The following is a 27,406-nucleotide window of genomic DNA, read 5'->3' as shown; positions in this document are numbered from 1 at the left end:
TGTGTCTCGGTTCCAGCCAGCCGAAAAACTAAAGACTCATCAGGATCACTGGCTTTACTTCCTAAATCCAGTTCCCTTCTTTTACTGTAGAAGCGGCTGTGAGAAGCCATCCTGCTGATTTTTTTTCTCTGCATTTGTTTTAATCTTTCAGACATGCTCCGTTTATCTACAGTACTCGGTCAGATCAGACCAGTGTCCAGAGCACTCGCCCCCCATCTAACACGAGCCTATGCAAAAGATGTGAAGTTCGGAGCAGACGCCAGAGCTCTGATGCTACAAGGAGTAGATCTTCTAGCAGACGCTGTAGCTGTCACCATGGGGCCAAAGGTAATCGGAGACTTAACACTGACCGGGTTGAAAACACCATAGCATAAAAGTTTGTTAGCTTTCCCTAAGTGGAGCTGCATGATTGCATCTGCAGAACTGCAGTGCAAAGGGTGAGGGGTATGGACAGGCTGCTGAAAGCTGCAGGCAGCTGTATTCCCATGTTTGTCACCTGAAGCGTGACAATAGTGCACGTGGTAACAAATTAAAATCACTGGGATTGCTGTGAAAGGTGCAGTGTAGTGGTTTGAAGGTTAAGGTGATGTGCATAATGTGTTACTACCTTAGTTGATAGCTTGTAACAATGCAGTAGATAATGTAACTGTCTATGTTGTGGAGTGGGTTAGTCAGCCTGTGGGGTTTTCTGTGTCTTGGGGGCAGATGGGTTGTTTTTACAAATTACAGTTGTTAATCAGGGGTTTTTTTTTAGTATTAATGAGGTGAGAAACACATCCAAAGTGTAATGTTGAGCGTTCAGTTGGCTGGTAAATGTTACCAGCTTCAGTGAAATGCCCTGGCGGTTGCATTCTTTCATGATACACTATATTCTGTCCTGTGAGTTCTAGGTCTGTTGAAAAACTGGCTGTGGTATCCTGCATAGTCATGCAATGTGCAGTAAAGCTTGAAATGAGCTTTGTTTTTAAGGAAGAGACACTGATTTTCTTTGGGCTCGTGTGAATGTCTGTTCCATGTAATACATGTGCATGGTAGTTCTTCTCAAGGCTGCTCGGCCTCTGTAACGTAATTCATGTATTTTCTGTATGGTTTTAGTGTTCTGTTAGGTTTATTCAAAGGCAAAAATGCCATAAGCTGAGCAGATGGAGGTTAAGGAGTGTGATGTCAGCAAGCTGTGTCTATTTTCCGTAAACGAATGAAGTTTAAGTGTGGTTAGTTAATTTAACTTTTTTTTTTTTGGATTTGGCTACTTTGTGAGTGCATTGGCTTAAGGGCAGCTGCTGATGCAACTTTGTGTAACCTTATGGGTTTTTGTTCCAGTGTTCTCACTTTTTCTGCTGTTCTCTATGTATTTGTAGAAATCTGGGGATTGTACAGCAATGCCTGATTGTGCTTTTAGTGTTTTTAATAAATATCAATCTGGTGAGGAGACTTCCTTTAGGTACTGTTCTGCGTTTTAAGGAATGTGGTTTGTGGTCTCACACAATCTTTTGATAATGCTCCAAAGTGTTCAACAGAACCAGTTTATGTGAGAGCTCAGCTTCTCAATATACAGGAGTATTCCAAGTGCACGTGTGTTTACTGGTGGTGTTCCCTGCTTCAGGAACACAAATTTTGTCCTTTCACCTGATTGGAGAGAAATATGTTTTGTTGTGCCATTCTTCTCAAAGCTGCAAACCAAACATTTGGTGTAAGATTGTAGCAAAATATAGAATAAAATTAGGCAAAACCAGAGAGACTACATGAAGAGAAGAGTTTTCTTATTCTTGAACCACTTTTAGATTTAAAAGTGCAGGTTGAATAAAACAGTGGTAAGCAGCCAGGGTATGAATTATTTGGCATAGCTTTTTTATGTCACAGAGGTAAATTTACATAAGCTCTTCCCCAAGTTCAGCCTGAGTAACTGAAGCGTAACCTTTCCTCTGTAGCTCCGAGGGGTGGCTGTACTTGGGGAGCAGCCCGTGTCTGGCAGGCAGCCCGAGTCAGCTCAGTGGCTGAGGCAGATGTGCTGGGCTCTGTGCAGGAGCACAGTAGGCGCTGCAGGGGAGTCCTGGGCTGGCTTGGCACGTGATCCCAGCTCCGGGTGGAGCTGGAGCCACACTGGGGCTTGAGCAGCCAAGGCAGGAGCCAGAGTGGTCAGCCCTGAGCTGGACCTGACAGACGGGGTGAGAGCACTTGTGCAGGGTCTGCTGGGAGCAGCAAAGCTGGGGGGGGGCAGGTGCTCTCCCTTCCCTCTTCCAACAGCTCCAGCTGTCAGGATAGCTCAGGAGTTTCAGGGCAGCGGTGGAGCAGAGGAGGCTCCTTGCGTTTCTGCTCCCTCCAGCTAAAACTGGAACGTGATTGTTTGGGGCAGCTGTTCAAGCTATTGAATTCATCTGGGAACAAGCAGTCTTGTTGTGCAGGTGCATTTGCCCTGCATTCCCTGGGTGGTTCACAGTTTCCCCTGTTAACTGTGTCCGTGTATGTTGGGTAGAATAGTCCAGCTTTTCAGCTGGATCCGATGTGGGCTAAGAGAAGAAAGGCTTGGTAACTTGCAGTGTTTGAGAAATTATTATAACACATTAAGACAAATTTGTTAAGTATTATCAATTATCTTTGCTAGGCACCAGTGAGGTTTGCAAGTCTCTACTTTTTTTTCTTTCTAGCACATGCAGCAAATTGATCCTTGTATTACTTTTCTCAATCACAAAGACTTTTTATTGTGGTTTAATAGAAATTTTGCAAGTTTAGTTTTTTGTGTTGCTGTATACTTTATTTTCAGGTAAAATATTAGTGTTAGAGAGAATCTCTTCAATTATTTTTCTCTGTAAGGCCAGTCTGTCTTTAGTTGCAGACTGTGATATTAAGCATTATGGCTTAGGAATGAAGCCTTATTCTGTGAAAGCCTGAAACCTTGGAGCCATTTTCCAGTTGTGGAGAGCCTTGGTAGTGTTTGCTGAGAAGTCCCAGCTGAAGGCTCTGTGCAAGGTGTTCAGCTGTGGCTGTTCAAAAGGATCTTCATCTTCACCTGAGCTCTTAAGAGTAACGTGCTGTGGATTGGCTTTGGTTTAATATTTATTCTTTGTCACTCTAGGGAAGAACAGTTATTATTGAACAAAGCTGGGGAAGCCCCAAAGTGACAAAAGATGGCGTGACAGTAGCAAAGGCAATTGACTTGAAAGACAAATACAAAAATATTGGAGCCAAGTTAGTTCAAGATGTTGCCAACAACACGAATGAAGAAGCAGGAGATGGTACCACTACTGCAACGGTACTCGCACGTGCTATTGCCAAGGAAGGCTTTGAGAAGATCAGCAAAGGAGCTAATCCAGTAGAAATTAGGAGGGGTAATTTTTTTCCCTTGTTTTTAATGTTTAATCAGTCATTTATTTTTCATATCCTGAATTTGACTTTATAAATAAGTTACCTTCTTTTTGAAGAGGGCCACATATATGAAGAGACTTTATATGACAAGTGATGCTTAGAGAACATACTTGTTTCTATTACCTTGCTGACTCTGAACAATTCTTCATTTTTCTAGTCATTTTTTTATTATTTTATATGCAGTTAACTTACTTGTCATAGGTAAACTCCTATTTCTGCATTTACTGCTGCCGTGGAAGGCAATTTGTGACAAATTTCAATGACAAAATATCTCACACCAAAAAAGGTCCCCAGGTACACAAAAGACAATATAGAACTAGAACTATTGGTTTTTGGACATGCAAACTTGATGCATTTTTGCAGTGTGGACCTTTTTTTTGTAATGAAACCTGTTCAGTGGGGTAGGTGGTTTGGTTTTTTTCTGTGCTGTATACCTTGTTTTGTTCACTCACAAGTATTTTCTCCATGTTTAGGGGTGATGCTTGCAGTCGATGCTATCATAGGTGAACTGAAGAAGCTGTCTAAACCTGTTACAACTCCAGAAGAAATTGCACAGGTTAGAAAAAAAACACAATAAAACGTAACCTAAGTTCACACAGCTGTTCAGAAAAAAGTTTTGGGCAGTTAGGTTTAGTGGAGTTGGGTTGTGTGCATGTGACACCTGGGCATTTTTCTTTAAACATCAGGGTTGAAGTTATGTTTTGATGAGTGATCTTCATGGTTATGCTTTCTTGTTCCTATTTTAACATGTCCAGTATTCTACCTTCAATTACACTGCTAGAAGTTGCTTCAGAATTAGGTTTTTTCACCTTCAAGTTTCATTCCTAAGTGTGGCCTTAAAACACAAATTTGTGTACTTGGGAGGAATTGATGAGAGCAAAGCTGTGTTTGTGGATGGGAGGTGATGGCAGAGTTTGGAGGATGTGGCAGATGACTCAGGTTGAGGTGGGTGCCCAGCTGGGTTTTGGGCACCAGGTGTGTTGGTCTCTGTGGGTTATACCTCCCTCTGGCTGCGGATTCAGATGGTCTGTGTGTGAGCCCAGTGCAGGGAATCTGGCCCTGTGCTGGAGCTGTCCAAGAGCTGTGAGCCCTTCCAGCAGAGATCTTGGGTCCTGGGGTGGGTGTGCTACAGTCAGCTGCCATGTCTTGTCACATGTTAATTGAAAATGGTTATCCTGGTTTTCCTTAGAGTGGGAAACAAATGACTTGTGTAGTGAAATGAGATGAAATGCTTTACTGTTTCAGGTTGCCACGATATCAGCAAATGGAGATCAGGAAATTGGCAATATAATCTCTGATGCAATGAAGAAAGTTGGACGAAAGGGTGTGATCACTGTCAAGGTAAGAACTGGCCAACATGCAGACTAAGTGCAAGGTGACTGTCTTTTCTCCAGTTAGGGCTGTTTTTTGTCTCATGGAATGTAGCTGCTGCTGCTCACATGGTCTCCCACTATAATTCCTCCCCATCTCCCTTAGATCAGGGTTTGAACATTGTTCCTTCTATTTGGAAAGGAAGCACATGAAAACTGGTGTGTGGTTCAGAGGCTGTCATCCTGTTGTGCATAGTATGCTAAAGTTATACTTGTGCTTTTGGTAACAAAGAAGGGATCTTTTAATGTGGAGTTTCTTGCATCTAAACAGGATGGAAAAACTCTAAATGATGAATTGGAAATCATTGAGGGTATGAAATTTGACAGAGGCTACATCTCTCCGTATTTTATTAATACAACCAAAGGTGAGTTATCAATAACCCATGTCATATACCTTACAGTGGCTCTTGTAAATTACAAATAATTATAATTATACTTTACAGTCCCTTATGCTTGTGCCACAGCAAATAGGGCAGGGGATCTTTCCTCATCAGGAAATTTTAACTTGGTAAAAGCTTGGAGTTTTAGGGGTTCATTTTCCTCTCTGCACGAAGAGAATGATCAACATCAGGCTGGACCTGCAAGAACAATGCAGGACTGAAAGTGGGGTCTTGGAGAAAAGAATTTGTCTCATTTTTTAATGCAGTTTAAAAAGTGCAGCTGTTGCTCCAAAATAGCTGTTGAAGTTAAAAGAATGCTTGGTGTTTTTGTGATGGAATTGTTTAGATAATGTGTGTTGTTTCTGCAGGGCAGAAATGTGAATTCCAGGATGCTTATGTTTTAATCAGTGAAAAGAAAATTTCTAGTGTACAGTCCATAGTTCCAGCTCTTGAAATCGCCAATGCTAACAGGAAACCTTTAGTCATTATTGCTGAAGACGTTGATGGAGAAGCTCTCAGCACTCTAGTCTTGAACAGGTGAGGCTTAAAATCCATTCTTTTAGACAAATACTGGGTTTTTTTCTTATTTCCATCCTTTTAAAGGAGTACATACAAGAGAGCGTGTTTAATATTTCTGTGGTGTAGTGCTGTTTGTTCTCTTGTCTGTGCCAAAGAAACAGCAGCTTTGGACATCACCATACTTTGTGTCAACTCAGAAACTCAGTTGTGTCTTAACTACTTTTTTGAGCAAAATCAGCTCAGTTCATGAAGGTGTCTTGTTTGCTTGATTGGTAGAGCTGTACTGAAATAATTGGATTTAGTAATTAGACTCGTTTTCTGAACACGTGTGGAATGTTGCTCTCTGAATTTTTCTCTTCAGGCTGAAGGTTGGCCTTCAGGTTGTTGCTGTAAAAGCACCAGGTTTTGGTGACAACAGGAAAAACCAGCTTAAGGATATGGCAATTGCTACCGGTGGTGCTGTAAGTAATGATGTTTTAAGTAGCTTTTTGCTCTAAGAAATGTTAATGATTTTTAAGGAAGAAAATTAATGTGTATTTTTAGGTCCTTGGCTTGTATTTTATGGGCTGCAGGCTGTGTTCTGTCTTTCAAAAATGTAACAGTAACTCTAATATTAGAATCTTTCTGTTCTTTTTAAAATGTAGACACTGAAAATTGCTGTGTAATACAGCCCTGGCCAACCATGAGCAGTACATCCTTGTAACTGACTGAAGTCACACGTGATTTCCTTGCAGGATTTAGGCTGTTAAAGGGAAGGAGGAACTCCAAGACAGTATCTTAGAAATATAACAAAGCTTTCTTGCTGCCTCATAAAACTGATTGTCTCACAATTGCCTGAACTCAAGTGTGGCAAATATAATAACTGAAAATGTGTAGAATTGACTGAATGGTTTTCTTAGCACTAAACTTTGCATATACTTGGTGCACTGATTAGTGTCCCTTTATGTGCCTTATTGTTACACATACTTCAAAATCATGGCATGATACTGGGACGCAAAGGAGGCTATTGAAATAAAACTTCATGTTTAAGCTAACTGCAGCACAAAGTAACAAGCCAACAAACTGTTTTAAAAAGTCTGTGAAGTGCCAATATTTTTAACTTCTCAAAGTACACTGAGGTGACCGGTGACAGGACCTGAGGAAACGCCATGAAACTGTGTCAGGGGAGGTTTGGGTTGGATATTTGGAAGAGGTTCTTCACCCAGAGGGTGGTTGGGTACTGGAACAGGCTCCCAGAGATGTGGTCACAGCACCACAGTTCAAGAAGTGTTTGGACAGTGCTCTGTAATGGTGTAATTCGTGGGTTTATCCTGTTCAGGGCCAGGAGTTGGACTTGGGTGATCCTTGTGGGGCCCTTCCAAGTCAGGATATTCTGTGAGGACTCTATAACACTACTTTACTTCCCAGGCACTTTGAATCAGTGAGCTACACGAGTCAGGCACGAGTGAGAAGCTGCTCGTTTTCCATTCTGTGAGGGTCAGTTCGTGAGGTACCTGCGTGCCTGGACTCCTTTAAGGAGAAGGGAAGAGTGTTGTTCAACTGCAGTAGTGTGATTATTTTGCACCATTAGCTGTATGTGTTCATGTGCCTATAGATAAAAAAATTGATGGATGGGGAACCTGTGAATTCCAGCTTTTCACGTAATTTCTTTCAGGTGTTTGGAGAAGAGGGTTTGAGCCTAAATGTGGAAGATATTCAGCCTCACGACTTCGGTAAAGTGGGAGAGGTCATTGTGACCAAAGATGACACCATGCTTCTGAAGGGGAAGGGTGAAAAGGCTCAGATTGAAAAGCGCATTCAAGAAATTATCGAGCAGCTTGAGGTCACCACCAGTGAATATGAAAAGGAGAAACTCAATGAGCGATTGGCCAAACTCTCTGATGGAGTAGCAGTATTGAAGGTATTAAGAGATAATGAACTAAAACTGTGGTTAGGTTTCTTGACTGCTGAGGTACAGAAGGCTGCCAGCACGGGAGAGGCTGGATTGGCTTTTTGGCACTTGTCAGTGCTCTTGGTTGTTTAATTTGGGGGCAGCAGTGTTTAGCCAGCAGTGCTCTCCCACCCGGGCTCCTCGTGTGGACCTTGACGTGTGCCTTGCTGCCTGTAGGTCGGCGGCACGAGCGACGTTGAGGTGAACGAGAAGAAGGACAGAGTCACTGACGCCCTGAACGCGACCCGCGCTGCCGTGGAGGAGGGCATCGTCCCGGGAGGGGGCTGCGCGCTGCTCCGCTGCATTCCAGCGTTAGATGCCTTAACCCCAGCCAATGAGGATCAGAAAATTGGTGAGGAAGTTACTGGAATGTGTGTGGAAGTGTTGCGAGTAGCCTTTGTCCTGACTTGAGGCTTTCTCAGATGAAATGCAGGTTGCTTCCAGTGAGTTTTTAGTTACTTGATCTCAGGAACCTCACACCCCCTTGGTATGGTGGTCTCTGCTTTTCAGGGGGAGGGAGGTTTCACTGAGTGCCTGACTTGACTGTGAAAGACCCAGTAACACTAAAGCAGCAGTGCCCCCTGCAGAGAGTGGCAAATGGTTGAAGTTGAGAGCTGACTGTTCCCAGCCATTGCAGAGAGATGAAAAATCTAATAATGCTTAAGAGATTGTGTGGCAAATCAAATGGAAAAAGGCTTTGTGCCATATTACACATAACAAGTACTCCTGACTTCTTCAAAATGTAGTAAAACTAAAATGTGTGTGAATGTCCCGCAAAGGTTTCATTTGTTGACAAATGTCAGGTAGCAGAGAACCTTTCCTCCTAGAACTGATACAAATAGATTATGTTTTTGCTCAGAGTGTTCTCTGTATTGATCTCCAGCAGCTCGTGCAGGCAGGCCTTGGCAGTGGGAGCAGTGTATGCAAAACATAGCTCTGACCACCCTTTTTCTTGCAGGGATTGATATAATCAAGAGAACACTGAAAATCCCAGCAATGACTATTGCAAAGAATGCTGGTGTCGAAGGATCATTGATAGTTGAGAAAATCCTGCAGAGCCCGTCAGAAGTTGGCTATGATGCAATGCTTGGGGACTTTGTAAATATGGTAGAAAAAGGAATCATAGACCCAACAAAGGTAACCTAAAAGTCTTAATTCTCAGCTTCTCCTCCCACCTCCTGTGGTAGCCAGCAGGCATTAAGTTATTTCTTCCCTGGTTTTAGGTTGTGAGAACTGCTCTGATGGACGCCGCCGGTGTCGCGTCTCTCCTATCGACAGCAGAAGCAGTGGTGACTGAGGTTCCCAAAGAAGAGAAGGAGCCAGCAATGGGAGGAATGGGTGGCATGGGCGGAGGAATGGGAGGTGGCATGTTCTAATTCCTGGGGTAGGGATGCATCATGAGCTGTGCTGTTGAAGACTGACAGTTCTGACTTTAAAAACTTGAGCTATCAGTGTCAGAGGGTGGATAGTGACTGAAGTGAGGCTGGTGTTGAAAAATCACTGTAACCATCAGTTACTGGATTTCATTTAACACACGTGTAATTGTTTACAGTCATTGTCCATGCCTACAGATAATTTATTTTGTATTTTTTGAATAAAGACATTTGTACATTCCTGATAACTGGGTGCAAGATCCATCTACCGAGGTCCTGATTTGAACTTAATTAAGGCACTTGATATTCTATTACAGAATTTCTTGGTGCTTGCCAGTACTAGGAAGAACTTGGAAGCCACTGTGCGTGAGACTAGACAATTGTGTACAAAGTAGGCAAATAGAGTTATGTGACCTTTATGTAATAAACTGCTCAAAAGTTACAAAAATGTATCACCTTTTTCATCTGCCATAGTTATGGGAGAGCCTGGACAGCCTGCCTCTTAAGATTTACTAGAAATAGACACTTAATGCTTGAAAAAATGACAGGGCATTTCACGCTGAGAAACATTCCTTTGTCTAGAATGTTTCTCAGAAATGCAAGTGACTTTAATTTTGGTAAGAAATACCTAAGCTGAACTGCACTACAGTTCTTTGAAATATTAAACAATGCTCTGAAAACATGGCACGTGCAATGGCTTTATTTTGCCCTGTCTATGCTGGTTGTTTCATGTGCTTGAACAGGCCCAGTGCACCTTTCACAGTTTGGAGGAAGGGAAGTGCCCTGAGGGTGTCAAACAGGTAAGTCTTGCCTAAGAAAGGGTTTGGGGAGGTTTTAAACAGTTCCTTTGATCAGGTGTAATATATGGTTACCTCCTCATTTTAAGCCTTCCAGTCTTGTCTTCCTTTCTGGTAATGGGTTGCAGAATTTAGTTATTTTGCACTAGATGCTGTTTTACCATTAGAAATGTTGCTTTGCCACTTACTGGGTTCTTTGACCTGACAAAGCTAATACCAGTGATGTGTAAAGTCGTCTGCTTTCCAAACTGCAGAACAATGGTGTTCCCAAACTTCTGTATGCTCATCTCTGATTGCCTCAACAAACGAAATTGCTGTACAATTTCTCAGTGCTGTAAAACTGACCTCAATCCAGCTGTCACTTTCCTCAGCTTCCTGCCCTTAATAACTGTCCTTCACAGAGGGGACATGTGCCATGCCAACTCCTCTTTCTGGAAAAGTAAACGATCTGAAACTGTTTGAGGGCTGTCTTTATTCTGAAACATACCTTCCTATGTTCCGTGACATGCTGTCCTGTAGTAACCACGTGGGTTACAGACACTTTGGAGAAAGGAGCAGCTTCAGCACCTGACCTAGAGCTTCACCTAATTTCAGTAAAGGAAATTGGGTAATGCGAGGCAGCACACAGTGAGGATTTAAAATCTATTCAAACCTATTCACCTGTGTTTCTTCAGAGACTGGAAAGAATAATTATGCCAGGGACAGAAGTACTGAATGTGGATTTAATCAGGACAGCTGGTGCTGTAATGGGCTGATAATAAAATGGTAGTATGGTAATGAAAAACCTCTAAGAACTAAGGGGTTTAGTGCTCTTGTATCCTTTTTAATGACAGCTAGCTGTGGGTGTGCTTGGCTGCAGGGAGCAGAGGACATCTTGTTCCCTTCTTCCAGGGAGGACAGTACTGTGGTCCCTTGCTCTCAAAGAGGTAACACTTCCTTGTTTTACAGTGTGGGAACTGTTTGCATTAGATGAGTAACTAACTGAAGTGCAACTTTAAGGGTGCAGGAGTAGGGGGGGGGCAAGCTCAGCCTGCCAAATGTACTACAAAGTGATCTGGAGCCCAGACGGATCCACTGGGAACCCCTGGCTGTGGCTGAGACTGCTGCATTCAGATTACAGTACTCCTTATGTGTATCCCCTGCATTTGGTTTCTGACAGTTGAGGGTGTTCTATAGCACTTGCAGGTCAGTTCAGGAGCAGCCAGAGATTCCTGACTCACCTTTGCCATTAATCTGGATTGAAAGCACCCACCACTCGGTGCCTGGCAAAGTGTTCCATTCTCTGTGAAGCCAGAATGTCGGTTCCCCTTGGCTTGGCCAGAGCTGGCTGAGTTGACGCTGTTAAATTACAGTCACACTACTAATAACTTAAACTTGAGTTAATATGTTACAGTGCTAAAAGAAAAATCACGAGCTTGGATGAGGCAGAACTTGGACCGTGATTACAGGAGCCGTTTGCACGTTAACGGCAGCCTGAGGTATGTTGGGTTACAGTAGCTGCCGGTTGTCTGTTACTGATAAGGCTTTAAGTTGCACTTGATTGCAGCTTTTGAACTTTCTATACAGGTCTGGCTGAGCAGGTATGTTTGGTACAGTATAAAATCTTAACACACAGCTCAGATAAGAAATAGATGCCCCAAAGGTGGAGCATGGCACTTAGAACAAACGAAGTGTACAAACAAGGTTATAACTGAGGTGGTTACAGTTGTCCCTTTACGTCTGATGAACTTCATGGAGCATCAGCTCCCGAGGTATGCTGGTTTCTGGGCCATGGAGTTTGGATGCTCTTCTTTCAAAGGCAGCAACCATCTGCTTTACCACTTCATCAAAAAACAGTGTAGCAAGTTTTGAGTGTAGAAGTGAACGAAATTCAAAAGAAACCTGTTTAAGACAATAGAGAAGAAATATTTTTCCTGTTATCTGCTGTTGTGATAAAATGCTGTTACAAATAGACAACTCTGTTAAAGAATCTCCAGTGAAGTTTTCAAGTAAGTTGTGGGAGAAAGAACAGTTTTTTCTGAGGTAAAGGTAAGTGTGTCTGTGAAGAAAAGCTGTGTTTCTTGGTCTCAGGACTGTTCCCCTGGGCTTTTGAATTAGAAGAATCCTTTCATTCAGCTCTCTGAAGTAATCATTTACCTAAGCTGTCTTTAATAAATAATGTATCACAAAACGGATTTGGGATAATGAAAAACTACTGACAAACAATAACTTTGTGCACAGGATTCACTTGGGGGACTAAAAGTTGTCTGAAGAAAAATCCTGCATGACAAGACAGCAGACTTACAGGTAAGCTGGAGCACACCCAAGAGACTTAAAAGCAGCTTGAAATAGTTACTTATTAAATACCAATATTTTAAATTAGTCCTTATTGGTGGCAGTAGTTCTGGTATGTTCAAACAAGCAGTTTACTAACTAAAACTACAGATTTGGTTTGTTTTTTATCTCCCACCTGAACAGCTCCTACTCCCAACCTGACATGGGCAGTCAATGGAATGGATTGAGATTGAAGTAGTTGTGTCATCTCTGAGAAATCAGCAGATTCAATGCCAAATGGAGCAAATACAGCTTCTCCCAAAGTCCTTATGAGCAATGCACATTAACTACAAAGCTGTAGAACAGAAGTAACCAAATGACTTGGCCCAAAAGCCAAGTGTAGCTTCATTTACATGTTCTTGACCTCAAGCAACAGTAAAATTAATGTGTATTTTGTAAGTCAGAGACTTATCATTCAGGGCATGCAGAGTTCTGCAGAGCAGGGATAATGAATCTGGCATCATGCTCAGGAATTTCGTAAATCTTGAGGTGTGGTGCATTTCTATACATACACTTAGGAAGTTTGCAGATGGTAAGAGTGGTGGTGTGTTTCAGTCTATGTACCAAATCATTTCAGAGCTGAAACCAAACTAGGGAAGTTCCCTGCTGGATATGTATGTCTCCTGGAATCAGGCTGGCAAAACAGGATACAGCAGCTTCTGGGAACCGGCATAACCCAAAGCTCAAGTAACATTTTCTAAAGCAAACAAGTGTTCTTGAAATCAAAGTTTTCTCTCCAATATCTGTAATTGCACAGCATGTTTTGAGGAGTTGGTTGTGAAATGCTTATCATTCCTGTCTGCATGTGCCCAGAGGCAGAACTAGCAAGGGTTAAGGCCCTAGGGAGGCAGCCCCAGCTCAGCTGGCTGCACTGGCTGCTGCTGCCTCAAAAAGGGGTGAGCAGTAAGATGTGTCCATAGTGTTCCCCCAAGACACAGAAAATGTCCATATCAGTGCAGTTTTGACTCCCTTTAGGTGACCTGAAATGTCAAAAACGTGGCTTTGGTGTGGGGGTGGGTTGTGTGTTTCCTCGCAGAGTCTGTGTTTAGATTATAGGTTTAAATAGTTGTTTAATTCAAGTTTTCTCAACTTGGATTTTTATGGCTTGGGATTTAGGATTTGGGTTAAAAGCTAGCTTATGTACTGGTTAGTAGTAGGAACTGGCACTTATTTCCCTGGAGAAATTCAAATATCAAGAGCAAATAATGTGCAAACATCATGAACAAATCCTATGAGAAATGTATTTTTTTGAGTGCCACTAGATTAATTTTTATCCTTGAACCGTAAGAAGTGAAATACAGCAATAAGCTGAAAGTTTTTAACCCAAAGAGGTTAATGTGCTAGTTTCAAAATACCCCAAAAGCTTTTTCCTATTTACTGAAGATAATTTTCAAAGTAGAATATTCCAGTAGATGGCGGCAGGATTAACCCATCTCTGTGCACTTTTGCAGCCTGTTGTGATCCCCAGCTTACTTATGTGCTCAATGCAGCTCCTACACTTCATGCTATAAAATGCAAGAAAAAAATGTGATGACAGACTAAAGAGACGTTGAAAAGCATTAACTGGAGTGGAAAACAACTTGTCTGGGAGTAAAATCAGGCTCAATCAGGTACTGGATTTAAAGAGCAATAGTTTGGGCTGCAGTGATATCCCATCACAGATTAGAAAGATTAGACAGGAAAAATCTATTATGCCAAAAGGAAAAAGTAAGACTTAAAATACATGACAGAGTAAAACTGAAAGCCAGGAAAGCAAATCGACCAAACTGCAGGCCCAACAGGACAGATGGTACCAGAAAGTAGGTGCTCTCCCAACTTAGGCTGTAGAATAATTACAGGAAACAGCAAACTATGTGTAGCATTTCTCCCTCTGTATTTGACTGTCTGAAAACTTCAGCATGTTTAGAACTGTATGGTGAGAGGTGCCCATCCCGAGACTGTTTTCTGATGCCTGGACACATCACTGAAGATTCCTGTCTCTAAAGGACACTGTAGTGGTTTCTGTGTGGTCAAGTTTGCAAAATACTTTTGGGATAGTATTGACTAAAACTAACTTGTTTTCTGTGTATTTGTGTTTAACAAAAAGTACCAGGCATTAAAAAAAAAAACCACACAGTTGAAGACAGTGTTTCTAATTAAGGCAGTGCTCCTTAATTATGATACTTACTGAAAAATCCAATGTACATGTCCTTGGATATCCAGGGATACCTGGGCTCAAACGCCACACTGTTTCCAAGTGATTAAATAGTTTTCCATCTGTGCACGATGCCTATAATAAAATTTGAAAAGTCAAGCTGCAATTAGGCTTTTACAAACGTGACAAGCTGGTATTACTGAAGTTTGCATTTGCATTTCTTAGGCAGTGATGGTCACGGCAAAGTTGAAACTGTTCTCACAGCACAGCCAGCATGAGGTCCCATATGTGTCATTTATGGCAAAATAACTGAATCCCTTTTAAGGGAGGGGGAAAATTTGTGTGTTGAGCATCATGAAACAGATCTGTGGCATGATATGTGGAACATCATGCTAGTTATGTACCAGGATTTTGAACAACACTGCTTTAAGCAAAGGATATGGATATTTACTGGGGATTTAGGTAGATATACTTTATCACATGTATAGAATGTTTTAGATACTGATATATGGACTGGTAGCTTTGGCCATAGGAATGGTTAGCCCCAAGACAAATGTGTTTGAAGACAAACTCCAAAGATCCTCTGTCACAAGATCCTGTTGTGGACCAAGAGCTGCCACAAAGTCAGTAGACCATACACTCGAGCTCATGATCAGCTTATACTCTGCCTTTTGGTTCCAGGCAAGCCCTATTTGGCTAGTGCTTTAGGAGGGCTTGCAAACAGTCCTTTAAAACAGTAAAGTATTGGCAGTAGTTTGCATTATAATTTTCATGGCAATAGGGTCTTTATTTTCACTCATTTTGCTTTTTGCACATAGAGCTAATTCTGTCTGGCTATATTTATAAAAGAAAAGATTTCTTCAAAATCATCCAAATACATAACCTCAACTGGGTTAGAATTTGGAGAGAAAATTTCTGTAGCTTTTTTTTTTTAAATCTTTTTTTCTTTTGTTACAAGTTCTTATTGTTGCCACAAGCAGCTCTGCTCCAGTAAGACTACCCACGAGGAATAGGTGTTGCTTGGGTTGGAAAGCTGTGGTAAGGGGAGTCATCTCAAAGACTTATCAGCAGCACAAAAATACCTATGTTTTTCTTTCCAGGAATGAGATGATGCAGGGCCTTGCCACTTCTACAACAGAAAGAAGGGAGTAGAGCAAAGATTAGACACAATGAGCTGGGTTTGCTTCCCTACTGGGAATGGGAGGAAGAATGGGAAAACTGCCACTGTGTCCCCCCTGTTCCCAATCTTATGAGTAACAAACTCACTCCATGCTTTCCCCCTCAGCAAAGACTGCTGTTACCAGTGTGATTATTCAATTGTTCAAGCACTGCTGCCTTAAGCAACAACAAAAAAACACCATCCCCATTTTGTCACCACATGCAAGGTGCCTTTGCCCAGAGTTACCTCAGAGGAGAGTGAAATAATCCAAGCACACAGTGGCTTCTCTAGAAATGTCCTACAGTCATATGAACATAATGTAAATCTCTAGGAATGGTAATTGCAGCAGAGAAAAGGCCAATGAGTCCAGGAGGAGAAAATCTGAAGAAATGGTTTACCTCTCTAGTTTTATGGGGTTTTTTCCTGAGACGGGAACACCTCTTTTGAGTGAATTAAGAGGGGAAAAAGAGTTGGTAAGCCAGTCTGATAGCTGTGTGAAAGAAAAAAGCCTGTCTTGTCAGGGAAGAGTAGAAGAGGAAAGCTCTCAGCATGTGAAACACATTTCCCATTTGTAGCTACTCAACTTTCTTAATAAAGGGAAAAAAAATATATTTTTTTCTTTCCAGAATCAGTAAGTGCATTAAATAAAAGCACTTTGCATATTCCTTTTCCAATTTACATCTTTCCTGTACTTCAGAAACTCATTTTTTTGTTAAGTGTCTCTTATTAGGAAGCCTAGAAATAAGAGTATTTAAACAATTATCTTGAACAGCAACCAATTGTTGTAATTTGCACTAATTACTCCAAAACATTCAGGATCTGCCACACGAAGGGAGAGGCAGTTTTGCTGCAAGGAATCTGTTCTGAGCCATTCTTTACTAAAACAGGTTTGAACATATAAGGCAAGCAAATACTTAGAAGATCCAGACATCATTTAAAATTTCTGCCTTGACACTTTTCTACTTTTCTCTTAATTACTGAAAAGCTGAAAGGAGAAATACAACTGTTCCTCTTCTGAACAAATTAATTGTAAAAAAACTGACTTTAAATCCGCTCTTCCATTTTCTCATCAATATATTGAATAACAAGCTCTTCAGCAGATCCTACACTTACGTTTAAGGCTTTTCATATTAATTAGTTAAAATTGTGAGAAGAAAAGTAATGACAAATAGCAACTTTGCTAAGGCAGCAGAAGCTAGTGTTGTCAAAGATAACTTTAAAGTAAGTACTAACTTTGTATTTAGAGAGTCCTGGGCAAAATTATAACAAAATACAAATCAGAAGTGTTATGTCTTCATTAATGGCTGCCATCCTCTCCAGCAAAGGCAAGTTAAAAAGTGATTCCTCTTTCTCCCCCATGTGGTGGGATATGTTTTAAAAGCACACTGAAATTCTCCCCCAGTTTATCTAAAATCCTTAAAGAAAAGCAACACAAGTTTTGAGCCACAGAAAGAACTTCCAGCATCAGTTTTGTTTCGAAACAGGATGTTCCTGGAATATTCAAATTTCAAGAACAAATGTTAAGGAAAGTTAGGAGAGGAAAAAAAAAACAGTTACCTTAACTAAATGTGGTCTCACTAGGGTAACAACTGATGTGTAGTTCTCTACTACAGGAGGGAATCCTATTTCCAGCTGTGCTTTGCAGTACCCAGAGCGCTTCGAGAGTATGTCTGACTTTTTACACCAAGGAACAAACAGTTTGTAATTCTCCACAACAGCAACAACTTCATACATTTCTTGCATAGAATACCTGGAAACAGAAATAGGAACGTTACAGTTACAAGGTATTTTAAATTTAATTCAGTATTGAAGTGTCAAAGATGGTATAAATGGTGTGGGCAGTTGGAAGGTGAACATACAGTCACCTGAAAACTACCACTGGTTCTGGAGATTAAAAATGCAGCTTTGCTAATTAAGAGGAAAAGAAAGTAGTAAACTGGTGATAGTCTTTACATAAAGAAGCAAAATACAACACACCATCCAGCAGTAAAGTTAGCAAACATAAGCTAAAGAGTAACCCAGGTCTTTTACTGTTCTTTCTCTAATTAAACAATCAGGACTCTATATCTGGATTCACATAATCAGAAATGGATCCAAACTTCCCTACTTAGCATTAGGCTTCTTTGGCGATCTGTTTGGTTGGTTTGGTGGGTTTTTAAACACAGTGAACAGATAGATGCATTAGGTACTTTTTTTTCCCAACCACCAAAGTGGTCTAGCAAATTAGTTACCAATTTTGAACAGTTAAACTGAACATGTTCTTTAAAAAAATCAACACAAAATTCTAAAGAAGTTAGTGAATATGACTCTCTCTTAAGTGTCATGTAAATGTGCATGCATTTAAAATGAAACTTTTTTTTTCAGCACAGCTGTGTCTTCGTTGAGGTCGATCTTAGACATTCCATGTTAAAAAAAATCCACACTGCATGGCTACTAAGACAAGGTGTATCAAAACTCAAGTACCATATTTAATATGGTTTCAACAGAGGAACACTACATTCCTCACATCAGCCCAAATTAAAAAGCTTAATTAAAAAATACATACAATAGAAAAACCTTCCAGCATCACTGGAAGGGACCTCTGGAACTCGTCCAACTCCCTTGCTCAGGCAGGATATTGAAATCAGATGAAACACATAATAGCAACATTTTAGTTGATTCTACTGTAACGTGGCAAAGTATTATTAGCAATGGTTTTTAACTTTTATTTCTGACTCAGGAACAGATGGGATTAAACATGGGCTTCAATTCTTTAAAATGAAGCATATGTTCAACAGTACTCAGCAGTGAGTACTCTTGGACAAAGGCCTTTTTTTAGTGACTATGCAGATATGTTGCAGTTCAAGAACTATCACATAAAGGAATGTTAAGTACAGTCAAAAAATTATGCTAATAAAAAAGTAATTCATGCTATTGTGGACCAGAGACTGGGGGCAGATCCCAGCATCGTTAAATGAACTGGAATTTTCCCACTAGCACTAAGGCAAACTGGATTTCAAAATCTTTTTCTATGTGTCTTAGTTTCTTCATCACACAATTTTCTTCTTTTAAAGGAAGAAGAAAATCTTGAGAACTACAATATAACCTACGAGCAAACATTAGCATGGATTTGGGACAGAATGAAACAGAGTTTTCACACCTCTTGGTTTATTCATATTTTACCAGATGAAATTATCAGTGTATTACTCCCTTTCAAGGTTGGTTTTGTTTTGTCATGGAACAGAACAGTTATTTCTGCTCTTTCTTTCTGTGGGCCAAGGGTTTTGGGTTTCTACTTTTTTTATACTCAGTTTCAGACTGGTAAATCCTACCTTTACAAATTCTGAAAATCAGAACTCCTTTTTATGTTCCAATTGGGCAGAGTCATAGGGGCATGTGTCTGTAGGGATTGGGGGTTTTAACTCCTTTTGAACTTCTAGTGTTTCAGATTAATTACAGCAAATTTAAAAGCAATAAGCATTTAAAGTCACTTTCCACAGTTTTATACAAACCCTATAATTCTTCTTTCAGAATATTCTTTTCTTTTATTTACTAGTGGTGCAGCAATGTTGAAGAAATTCCTTGAAAAAGTCTGGCTCGTTGCAGGTGCTTGCAAAGGAGAAGTTCTGGTCATCAGAACACCACAAGAAGCCAAGTGCCTGAAACAGTGAAAATGCTTTTAGATGTGTTTCATATCAGCAAAATGCTTTTAGATGTGTTTCATAACAGCACATTCAAATGGGACAAACAACCTGTTGTATAACATTCCAGAAAATGTCTGTCAGATGGAAAAGCAAAGGCTCATAACAGTACACAAACTGTCAAACATTTCTTTTCCTTAAGAGAAACTAAAAATAGCCCCCAGTCATGACAAAAGTAACTGGCAGAGTGAAACACAAAGGCCCTCATTAAGTACTTGAACACATGGCAGCCTGAGTTCATGTACAAGTCTCATATGCACTTAATTTGCAGAACAGGTTTTCCTAATAGCAAAATCAAGGTTTGCAATACTTATCCCTTTTGGAATACACAAAATAGAGAAGATTTCACTTGGAGATACAAAGTCTAACTCTGGTGCCATCCTTCTCTTAAAAGGACAGTTTAATTTTGAAAGTCCGTTCAGAAGGTGCATTGTTACCCAGCTTTCCAAATTTCCTTCAGAAAATATAATGAAAACCTTGGACACGGTGTTTTCATAAATAAAGCTTAATTACCTGTAAAAGGACTAATAACCTTAAGATTGTACCTCAGTGTTCTCTGTTTGTGAACATCTACACTAAAATCTAAAAAATATTCATTGTGATTAACAGTTCTGTTCTGCTAAATTACTGATTTTGCTGAGATCAAGCAGATAAAAATGCCAAATGCTGCCTCAAAAGTTCTGATTTTTGGCATCAGGAAATTAAAAATGCTACTCTTTGTCCTCAATGACTCTACAAACATAAGCTAAAGAGTAACCCAGGTCTTTTACTGTTCTTTAATTAAACAGTCAGGACTCTACATCAGAATTCACATAATCAGAAATGGAACCAAACTTCCCTACTTAGCATTAGGCTTCTTTGGGGGTCTGTTTGGTTGGTTTGGTGGATTTTTAAACACAGTGAACAGATAGATGCATTAGGTACGTTTTTTTTCCCAACCACCAAAGTAGTCTAGCAAATTAGTTACCAATTTTGAACAATTAAACTGAACATGTTCTTTAAAAAAATCAACATAAAATTCTGAAGAAGTATAGTAGTAACCTATGACTGAGCACATCAGCTTATGTGGTCACTGTGTTGGGATACAGGCAAATAATAAATTGGTTGAGTTAGAGGAAAATAATCATCATTAGCAGGTGGTTAGAAACAATCTGTATAGACTTTTTTAAAACCAACTATGCAACTGTGATATGAAGCAAGATGAGTGACAAACACAGATTGTAACCACTGCAATTGAAAAGAAATTATTTAAGATGGGACAGAAGTACTGTGTCAAAATTAAGAAAGCATAGGTCCACTTTAAAAGCCTTTAGACAACAACTCTGCAAATGTTTGCAACTGTTTCTCAAGGGATGTGGTCATAGTCTGTTTTGTTTCCACACAGACTGGACAATACTTAAGGAAAAGCTTTGACAACTGCTTTGACAGGAAGTTGAAGGGTGCCAGTAACATCGTAGCTGCCTCAGCCCAAGTCACAGAAAGTGTTCAAATGTATGGACCGGACCTCATTCTGCACAGCAGATTTAAATCACTTTATCTGGGGCTATGTACAGCACACAGTCCAAACTGGTCACCAGGTCTCTTGGTGACCAACTGGTCTCTTGGTCTGTTTTTATTGTAGGGCTGTGCCAGTCTATTGTTTCATACAGTTTTATCTAAACTTGTTTCGGCTGCAAGGCTGAAAAACAACCCCTACAAACAATCCCTTGGCTGCTGTAAGACAATGTCCTCTTCACCATTATTTTGCCGTTCGAGGCAGACAGGGTTAAGAGGTTACAATGCTAACAAGCCTGGTGAGACTCCATCCCTCTCCCGATTTTATCTGAAGAATAACAGGCGCTGTGAGAATGTGCTGGGCTTGGTCCCAGTTCAGGAAAGCAGATCTCTGCAAGAAATCCCAGAAGCGTGGGTTTCCATGGACTGTTTTTGTGAACCTGACCTGGGTTCACAGAAGAAAAGCCAAGTCCATGCTAGAATTCAGACACACCTGCCGCCTCGGTGTTTGCCCTCTGCCACTAACAGAACCATGCCCCCTCACACTGCTCTCACTGCCTTCTTCCACTCCTGCCACTCGCTGCTTTCTCCCTAAGCATTTGGGCACTGATGACAGTACCACCCGACCTCCATGACCTGAAAGAGAAGCATTTCCGGTGTATGACATGCACACGTAAGTAATCTATATTCAGTGTTTTTTTGTTGTTTTGTTTTTTTTTTTTTTTCTTAATAGCTACACAGTTTTCTAAGCCTAAAGGTTAATGTATTTTTGAAAAAAGGGATCTCCAACCCCTCACTGTAAAGACTGACATTAGTGCTGAGAGCATGCCAGGGCAATTGTGTTTACTGTACCCCAACTGATACTTCCATCAGGTTACTGATATCTGATGGCCATTTTATGGTCTGTGAGACATGAGTTGATCCCATTCAAAGTTTTTGCTGACAGCTGTTCATATCCCAAAAAATGAGTGTACCAGCAAGTATCCTCATTAGCACCTCAGTCTGAATAAGCAGAAGAGACTATTTACCCCTGGCCCCTTGCAGTCTGCTGCTCAGCACAGCCAGGGTTCTGCTGAGCTGGCAGCAGGTACAACGTGCACACCAGTGACAACTGCAAAGCCAAAGCAACTCCAGATTCAAGGCTACAGATAACACAGCTCCGGGTTTGACCCAGCAATTGCTTAAAACCGGCTGCCAAGGCTTTCGCAGCTCACATCAGAAACATTGTCAAACTTAGTGTCCAGCTAGTTACTTAATGTGTTTCCTTATACGAAACACCCTTCCCAGCAATTGGATTTTGCCGTCGAGACTCAAATAAATGACTTTTTAAAACAGCGCTTTTGTTAACCAGGTCCGAACTAATTTAATACTGCAAACACATCCTTAAGATTCTACCACAAAGGATACACAGTAAGAAGTGTGCCCCAAGGTTACATTATACCATTGCACAGTAACAATGATGCCAAATGACTGCTTGAAATTTGACATCATGAACCAACATCTATTCCACTTTCTGACAGTTTTCATGAGTATGACAAGGAAACACAGCAGCACTGCTGTAACCATTTTTCTTCTCCTAACATTTCAAATCGCGCTCCCTCTCATCTGCTTGCTCTTTTTAATTCCAGTTACAAGCTTAACTCTTCTCCAAAGCGTGTTCCTTTTCTCGAGTTGTTGCAGCCAGCCTTCCACGCGCTCAGGGGAGAAGGAACACGTCGCCTTATGTGAAGCAAAAGCCATCCGGGCGTTTCACTCAGTGTTTAGTTTCTTTGCGCTCGCAGCCGTGCAGCCGCCTCGGGCAAAGAACGGGCGAGTTCCCTACCGGGGATCCGGCCCCTCTCTGTCACCCCCGCGCTCACCGCGCCCCGCGTACCTGCCGCCGGCCCCTCCGGCCAGCGCCCTGGCGAGCGCCGCTCCGCTCCGCGACATCCCGGCCCGCCTGTCGCCGCCTGTCCCCGCCTGTCGCGGCGCGGGGCCGGCCCGTCCCGCCGGCGGGGGCGCGCAGTCACGGGACGGGCGCGCGCGGCCGCGGCGCTGCCCGTGATTGGCCCGGCGGCGCGCGAGCCCCGCGCGCGGCCATAATTGGGCTTGTGGGCGCGGGGAGTCCCCACAGTGCCCCCCCCCGGCCCTGTCCCTGTCCCTGTCCCTGTCCCGTCCTGTCCCTGTCCCGTCCTGTCCCTGTCCCTGTCCCGTCCTGTCCCTGTCCCCGGCCCGTCCTGTCCCTGTCCCCGGCCCGTCCCGCCCCCGCACAGCGCCTAGCCGGGGGTCCCCGCCGAAAGAGCTCCCTCCGCGGCCCCTCAGCTGGAGCTCGTCCCGCTCCTGCTCGGTGCGGGCTCGGGGTTACGGTCACCAGCGTCATTAAAACTCAACAGTGAGGCCACAGACCCGACTGTAACCACAGAGCGTCGTTTTAACACAAGCTGAAGCAAAGAGCTCGCTGCGTTCTTTTAATTCGCCTTTCAAATACAGCCTCCCTCAACGAAAGCCTGCTTTACAATTACAGTGTGATTGACGAACTACTGTTTGAATGTAACTCATCACACGTTCCATATTTTGTACTTAATATGTATTACATGTAAGTTGTTTAAAGGTAAGTCTGCAAAATCTATTTCCGTAAAATAGCTTGGGCGGTTTGGGGTTTGTTTTGTTTTGTTTAATTTAGTACCTGGTGGACTGGCAGCCTTCTGACCGGGAATCTTGAACTAAGTTTAGTGTTTACTCACCCTGAACTTGAACACGTGTCTGGGCTGTGTCACACTAGAAAACCAGCTTGGATACATTGTCATCAATGTCTCTCCAGCTATGGGAAGAACCCTTTCCCGCCCAATTAAATGCAACTAGAACTTTAAATGCAATGAAAGCCATTTAGTCAATGCATTGAAAAGCAAGAAAATTTCTGGACAAAAATAACAGTTCCAACTATGTAAGCCCACAACAATCACCTCTTTAGAAAAGTCCTCCTTTTTTATCCCTCCTTAATTATCCCAGTGTCCTTGCCATTAGCAAAACCACTCACCATTAGACAAGAACACCACCAATTTGGATGACTGAAACTAGTTGGAGCAGCTTTCACTTTACCACCTCAGGGCATGGTGTTCTTCAGATGAGCTGTCCTGTAGCATATTCCTATTAACTTGATGTAAACCAGAAACATGTGAAAACCCACATTCTCCAGTGCAGGCTGAAAACAAGCAGCCAATCCAGAAACACAAACAAAAATCCCAATCCTGGCCTCCCTCTTCCTCCTTCAATCCTTATTACTAAACTCATCTGTGTGTGTTGCAACTTCCATCAGAGCTGCTCTTATTTGCTGATGTCTGTGTTTGCCATGGGAGTGTGTTCTGTCCCATTGTTCTGTCTTGTTCTGTGGATCAGGAACTGCCTCTTAGAGAGATTGATGTCTTTCAGAATAACTGAAGAGTCAAGTGTTGAGAGGTCCAAGATGATGGATGTCTAAGGCACTTTGAGGGTTTTTTTGCCTGTTTAGTTTTCTCCTGTAGGCTCAAGATTGCAGTCATTAATCCTTGCCTGATATCTATTGCTAAAAAAGAGATGTGCATTTGCTAACTTTGACAGGAAGAGGGTCTCAAATTAACACTTAACACTTAGAGGGATGCAAGACGTTTCTAATACACCAGAATGAGATGTATAGTATGGTCACACAGAATTTTTTTTCTGTGTGCTATTTTTTTTAACATCACCATCATGAGAAAAGGTTAGGTTTAAACTCTGATTATGAGATTTATCCTATTAAAAAACAATTAAGAATTTTAAGGACACCTCTAAGTGGGCAGAGAGACAGTCAATCCTAGATGAGGCAAGTGCATCCCTGTGTAAAAGCAGGTTATTTTTACACAATTTATTCAGCTCTATTTCTACAGATTACTGAAAAGGGCAGCTGGTTTAGTATGTTCCTTTAAGAGACAAAGAGCAAAGCAAAATTATAGCCATTGTACTCCTATTCATAAATTAGTTTTGAATAATACTTGCCTTGGAAAGATCTCAAAATATCTCACAATCATACATTTAGGCTAAGAAAGATGATCTACAAGCATGGGTGATGATTAAGTCTCTAGTTACATGGTCTGCAAATGATGCAGCTAGGAATTAAGGGCAGATTTACTATTTCAAGTGGATTAATCAGGAGCTACAATATAAAATCACGCGAATTTTCTTACATTTCACGTAGCACCAGTGAACTTGTAATAATTGAAGTATTTGGCTGTAAACCTGTTATGTAAAGGATTAGACTTGTTAGACCTTTATAAGATTTTGGTGGGCCTGTAAAAAAGGTTGAAATCTCAGTGCATAGTTGCTCACAACCAGTTTTGAAATCCAGCTGCTCTGTTCTTACTCTGTCCCACTTCCAGAATAGTACTGTCTGTATTTATTTAACTGCTAAGGAAGAACGTGATCCTCACTAACCCACCCAGACACCGGGCTCAGCTCTGGCAGGCTGGGGGAGGGTTGCTGCTGGAGGAAAGTCATGTCTTGGGCTTCTCCAGAGGGCTGGTGTGGCCCTTCCCCAACTGCCCTCCCCCTGCCAGCCCTGGGTGCTGTGCCAGCGGTGACACGGGCTCTGTGGGCCTGAAGCCTGGCTCCTCTAGAGACAGAATGTACAAAAAAAATCCTTCCAGGGGTGCCCACAGGACTGTGGGAGCACAGATAACAACCCCATCCCCTCTTTCATTTCTGTTCCTCAGCTCATCCTTGCCAGCAGTGACACACAAAACAGGGGTGGTTTGTGTCCAGGTCACACACACACCTCCCGTGCTGCAGAACGCAACCCCTCCAAAAGTTTGTCATCCAAAGTGTGTTTTTTCAACTCGCTGGCTTTCCAGTGACAAAAAGGATCCTTTCTACCTTATTCCTTCTTGACATCAGAAGCAAAAATGTGGCTAGAAGAGATTTTATTTTGTGCTTTTTTTGTCCTTTTTCATATTTTAAGTTTCTGTGGAGTTGAAACATAGTTGCTGCTGTTGAGTATTTCTACACTTTGGTTTAAGAATTTTTGCCCCTACCTTTAACAGATGCATGAACATCAGTGAACTGTCCCTGGCATCTGAAGCTAAGCACAGACCTGGGATAAAATGAAGCACTGAGAGTTTAGACCAGGTTTGTAGCTTTTCTGCATAATGTCAGTTCTTTGTACAATTCTTCATAGCGTTGTGTGGGGGGAAAAAAATGAATACAAATAAAAAGTTGGTTTTGGAAGAAGCAGCAGGAGAGTGTAGTCAGAAGCCTGCCTTCTTACAGTGAACCAGTGCCAGAAACTTCTACTGGCACAATGGATGGGGTCGATCAAGGACAGGCAAAGTGTCTGGATACTTCTTCAGCAGTAGTGCCAGCCAGTGGCAGCTTAAGCTGCCAATGAAGTTGGACTTGAATCTTACGTAAAGTGGGACCTCACAGGTCTGTAATTTAGGTATGATTCCAGATCTGCAAAGCTTATGGGCTCTTAAATCCAACCTGTTTCAAATCCATTCAGGAACCTCCATGAAGTGTGTGTACATGTGTGTATGTGGGGGAGAGGGATGGGAACCTGGGCTGGAGAAGTAGGACTGGGAAACCACTAAGTAACAGCTCTGTCAGTATCCTGTGGAAACTGTGTGATGGAGTTGTTGTTCAGGAGGCAAAAGTCCATATTCAGGGCTCTGACAGGCAGACACAAAGAACCTGGGGCAACATACAGAATTTGCCAGGAAAGCAGGGAAGAGACACAGGCAGAAAGCAGTTTTCTCGTTGTTTCATCACAGCACAATTCCTGTTTGTTCTTTGTTTCCCTTTTATGGCACATTCCAAAATGACTACTTTAAAGTGTTCCTTGGGATCTCATCCCTGAGCTGAGTTCTGTTTAATGACAGAGGTAATGTAATATTGCAACTGTTCTGCTTAACATAAGTTGGAAGGCTGGCCAAAGAAACAAGAGAAAGTTACTGCAAATTGATCTTCATAGTGAATCTGAGCATGTGACATTTCCTTAAAATAGTTACATGCATTAAATTCTTGCAGTAGGGAGTTAGTGTCTGCCTCAACCTCACTCCCACATGTCCCTGGCCAGCTCAGGAAATATCTCTTTCTGTAGCCTGTGAGTATGTGCAAGTGCTTCCTTCCAGAAATGCAGAATGTGAGTTCAGTAACTCTAAAGACCCAGAAGACCCTCTGCACCTTCAAATGACAGTTGCTCTTAGGAACATTTGAGTACACGTAGTTCTCTAAAATATTACAAGCAAACTGTTCAACAAACTTCTGCAAACAAATCAATACAAAGCAGACAGATCTATAGATCAATTGGCTGATCAAATGTACATGTTAACACAAACACATGACCTTGGCATTATTTGCCTTTTTGACAACCCTCAAAAAGCCAAAATGTGACCTACCAGCTTTCATAAGGGGAGTGATTGGTGAGGAGTCAATGAGTTTTGCCATCATGCATTTATCACCCATTTTTGCAAATACTTTGTACATTTTACCTTACCAGAAGTTTTCAAATTGACTCAACTTTGCTTGTTGCAGCAGCTTCTGAGATGAGGAACTTAGCAGTTGTACAAAAGAACTGCATGATAGTAAATAAACTCTAAGTTTACATATGTCACTGTGTTATGAAATGTCACTGATGTGTTGTATGAATAAGCAATCATGGACTTTGTCCTTAGGCTGCACCTTGGTGTTTTACTGAGGTTGATACTCACTCGTACTAAAGTTCAGAGAATAACACATGAGCTCATTCACAACATTTGACTGTGAGGGGGAGTTCCAAGGGCTTTGCAGGAGGACAGAATCAATCCCATTCAGTTATGACGTACATAGTAGACAGTGATGCTGAAACATGTGTACATTACATCCACAGAACCGGGAAAAAGTTGGTAAATGAAATGTGGAAGTGGTGTA

The 27,406-nt window shown here is 41.7% G+C and overlaps 2 protein-coding genes and 3 long non-coding RNA genes across 7 annotated transcripts in view; 4 read left to right on the top strand and 1 right to left on the bottom strand.

Moving 5' to 3' along the window:
- The window catches only part of HSPD1 (heat shock protein family D (Hsp60) member 1), a 10,268-nt gene extending 651 nt beyond the window's left edge, over nt 1–9,617 (top strand). The window contains exons 2-12 of the mRNA XM_017835766.1: nt 152–327; nt 3,074–3,326; nt 3,837–3,919; nt 4,609–4,704; nt 5,005–5,098; nt 5,482–5,650; nt 5,994–6,093; nt 7,287–7,532; nt 7,740–7,914; nt 8,521–8,699; nt 8,786–9,617. Of these exons, the coding sequence (XP_017691255.1) occupies nt 154–327; nt 3,074–3,326; nt 3,837–3,919; nt 4,609–4,704; nt 5,005–5,098; nt 5,482–5,650; nt 5,994–6,093; nt 7,287–7,532; nt 7,740–7,914; nt 8,521–8,699; nt 8,786–8,938 (1,722 nt within the window). The 5' untranslated portion in view covers nt 152–153 and the 3' untranslated portion in view covers nt 8,939–9,617. The remainder of the gene's footprint in view (nt 1–151; nt 328–3,073; nt 3,327–3,836; nt 3,920–4,608; nt 4,705–5,004; nt 5,099–5,481; nt 5,651–5,993; nt 6,094–7,286; nt 7,533–7,739; nt 7,915–8,520; nt 8,700–8,785) is intronic.
- On the bottom strand, nt 9,080–27,406 carry COQ10B (coenzyme Q10B). 2 transcript variants are annotated; one of them, XM_017835861.1, is made up of 5 exons: nt 27,208–27,406; nt 18,830–18,976; nt 16,896–17,088; nt 14,213–14,314; nt 9,080–11,613 (listed from the first exon to the last, which is right to left on the bottom strand). In XM_017835861.1, the coding sequence occupies exons 2-5, from the start codon at nt 18,949–18,951 to the stop codon at nt 11,446–11,448; spliced, it is 585 nt and encodes a 194-aa protein (XP_017691350.1). In that variant the 5' UTR covers nt 18,952–18,976; nt 27,208–27,406; the 3' UTR covers nt 9,080–11,445. The 2 variants fall into 2 exon arrangements, with proteins under 2 accessions (XP_017691350.1, XP_017691343.1); XM_017835854.1 differs by lacking the exon at nt 27,208–27,406 and adding an exon at nt 22,386–22,466.
- On the top strand, nt 11,223–14,206 carry LOC108507679. Its single transcript, XR_001878224.1, has 3 exons — nt 11,223–11,312; nt 11,953–12,018; nt 13,497–14,206. It is a non-coding gene; the product is annotated as an uncharacterized LOC108507679 (long non-coding RNA).
- On the top strand, nt 16,958–19,894 carry LOC108507692. Its single transcript, XR_001878234.1, has 3 exons — nt 16,958–17,122; nt 18,392–18,535; nt 18,874–19,894. It is a non-coding gene; the product is annotated as an uncharacterized LOC108507692 (long non-coding RNA).
- LOC108507684 lies at nt 22,731–26,870 on the top strand. 2 transcript variants are annotated; one of them, XR_001878231.1, is made up of 3 exons: nt 22,731–23,102; nt 25,543–25,627; nt 25,769–26,870. It is a non-coding gene; the product is annotated as an uncharacterized LOC108507684 (long non-coding RNA). The 2 variants fall into 2 exon arrangements; XR_001878230.1 differs by having other exon boundaries at nt 25,543–26,870.

This window comes from Lepidothrix coronata, unplaced genomic scaffold, assembly GCF_001604755.1.
Source record: "Lepidothrix coronata isolate B3197 unplaced genomic scaffold, Lepidothrix_coronata-1.0 Scaffold7, whole genome shotgun sequence".
Taxonomy (NCBI): Eukaryota; Metazoa; Chordata; class Aves; order Passeriformes; family Pipridae; genus Lepidothrix; species Lepidothrix coronata.
Note: the sequence above shows the minus strand (reverse complement) of the source record. Positions and strands in the feature narration are given on the sequence as shown.

What these genes read in the sequence shown, in the direction of transcription:
- COQ10B (XM_017835854.1), bottom strand. Translation starts at nt 22,441, where the DNA reads ATGTCGCGGAGCGGAGCGGCGCTCGCCAGGGCGCTGGCCGGAGGGGCC. An exon ending in TGAGACCACATTTAGTTAAG is followed by an intron (nt 14,315 to 16,895) that starts GTAACTGTTTTT and finishes ATTTTATTATAG; the next exon opens with GCATCGTGCACAGATGGAAA. An exon ending in CATGTACATTGGATTTTTCA is followed by an intron (nt 11,614 to 14,212) that starts GTAAGTATCATA and finishes TGTCTTAAACAG; the next exon opens with GTTTCTTTTGAATTTCGTTC.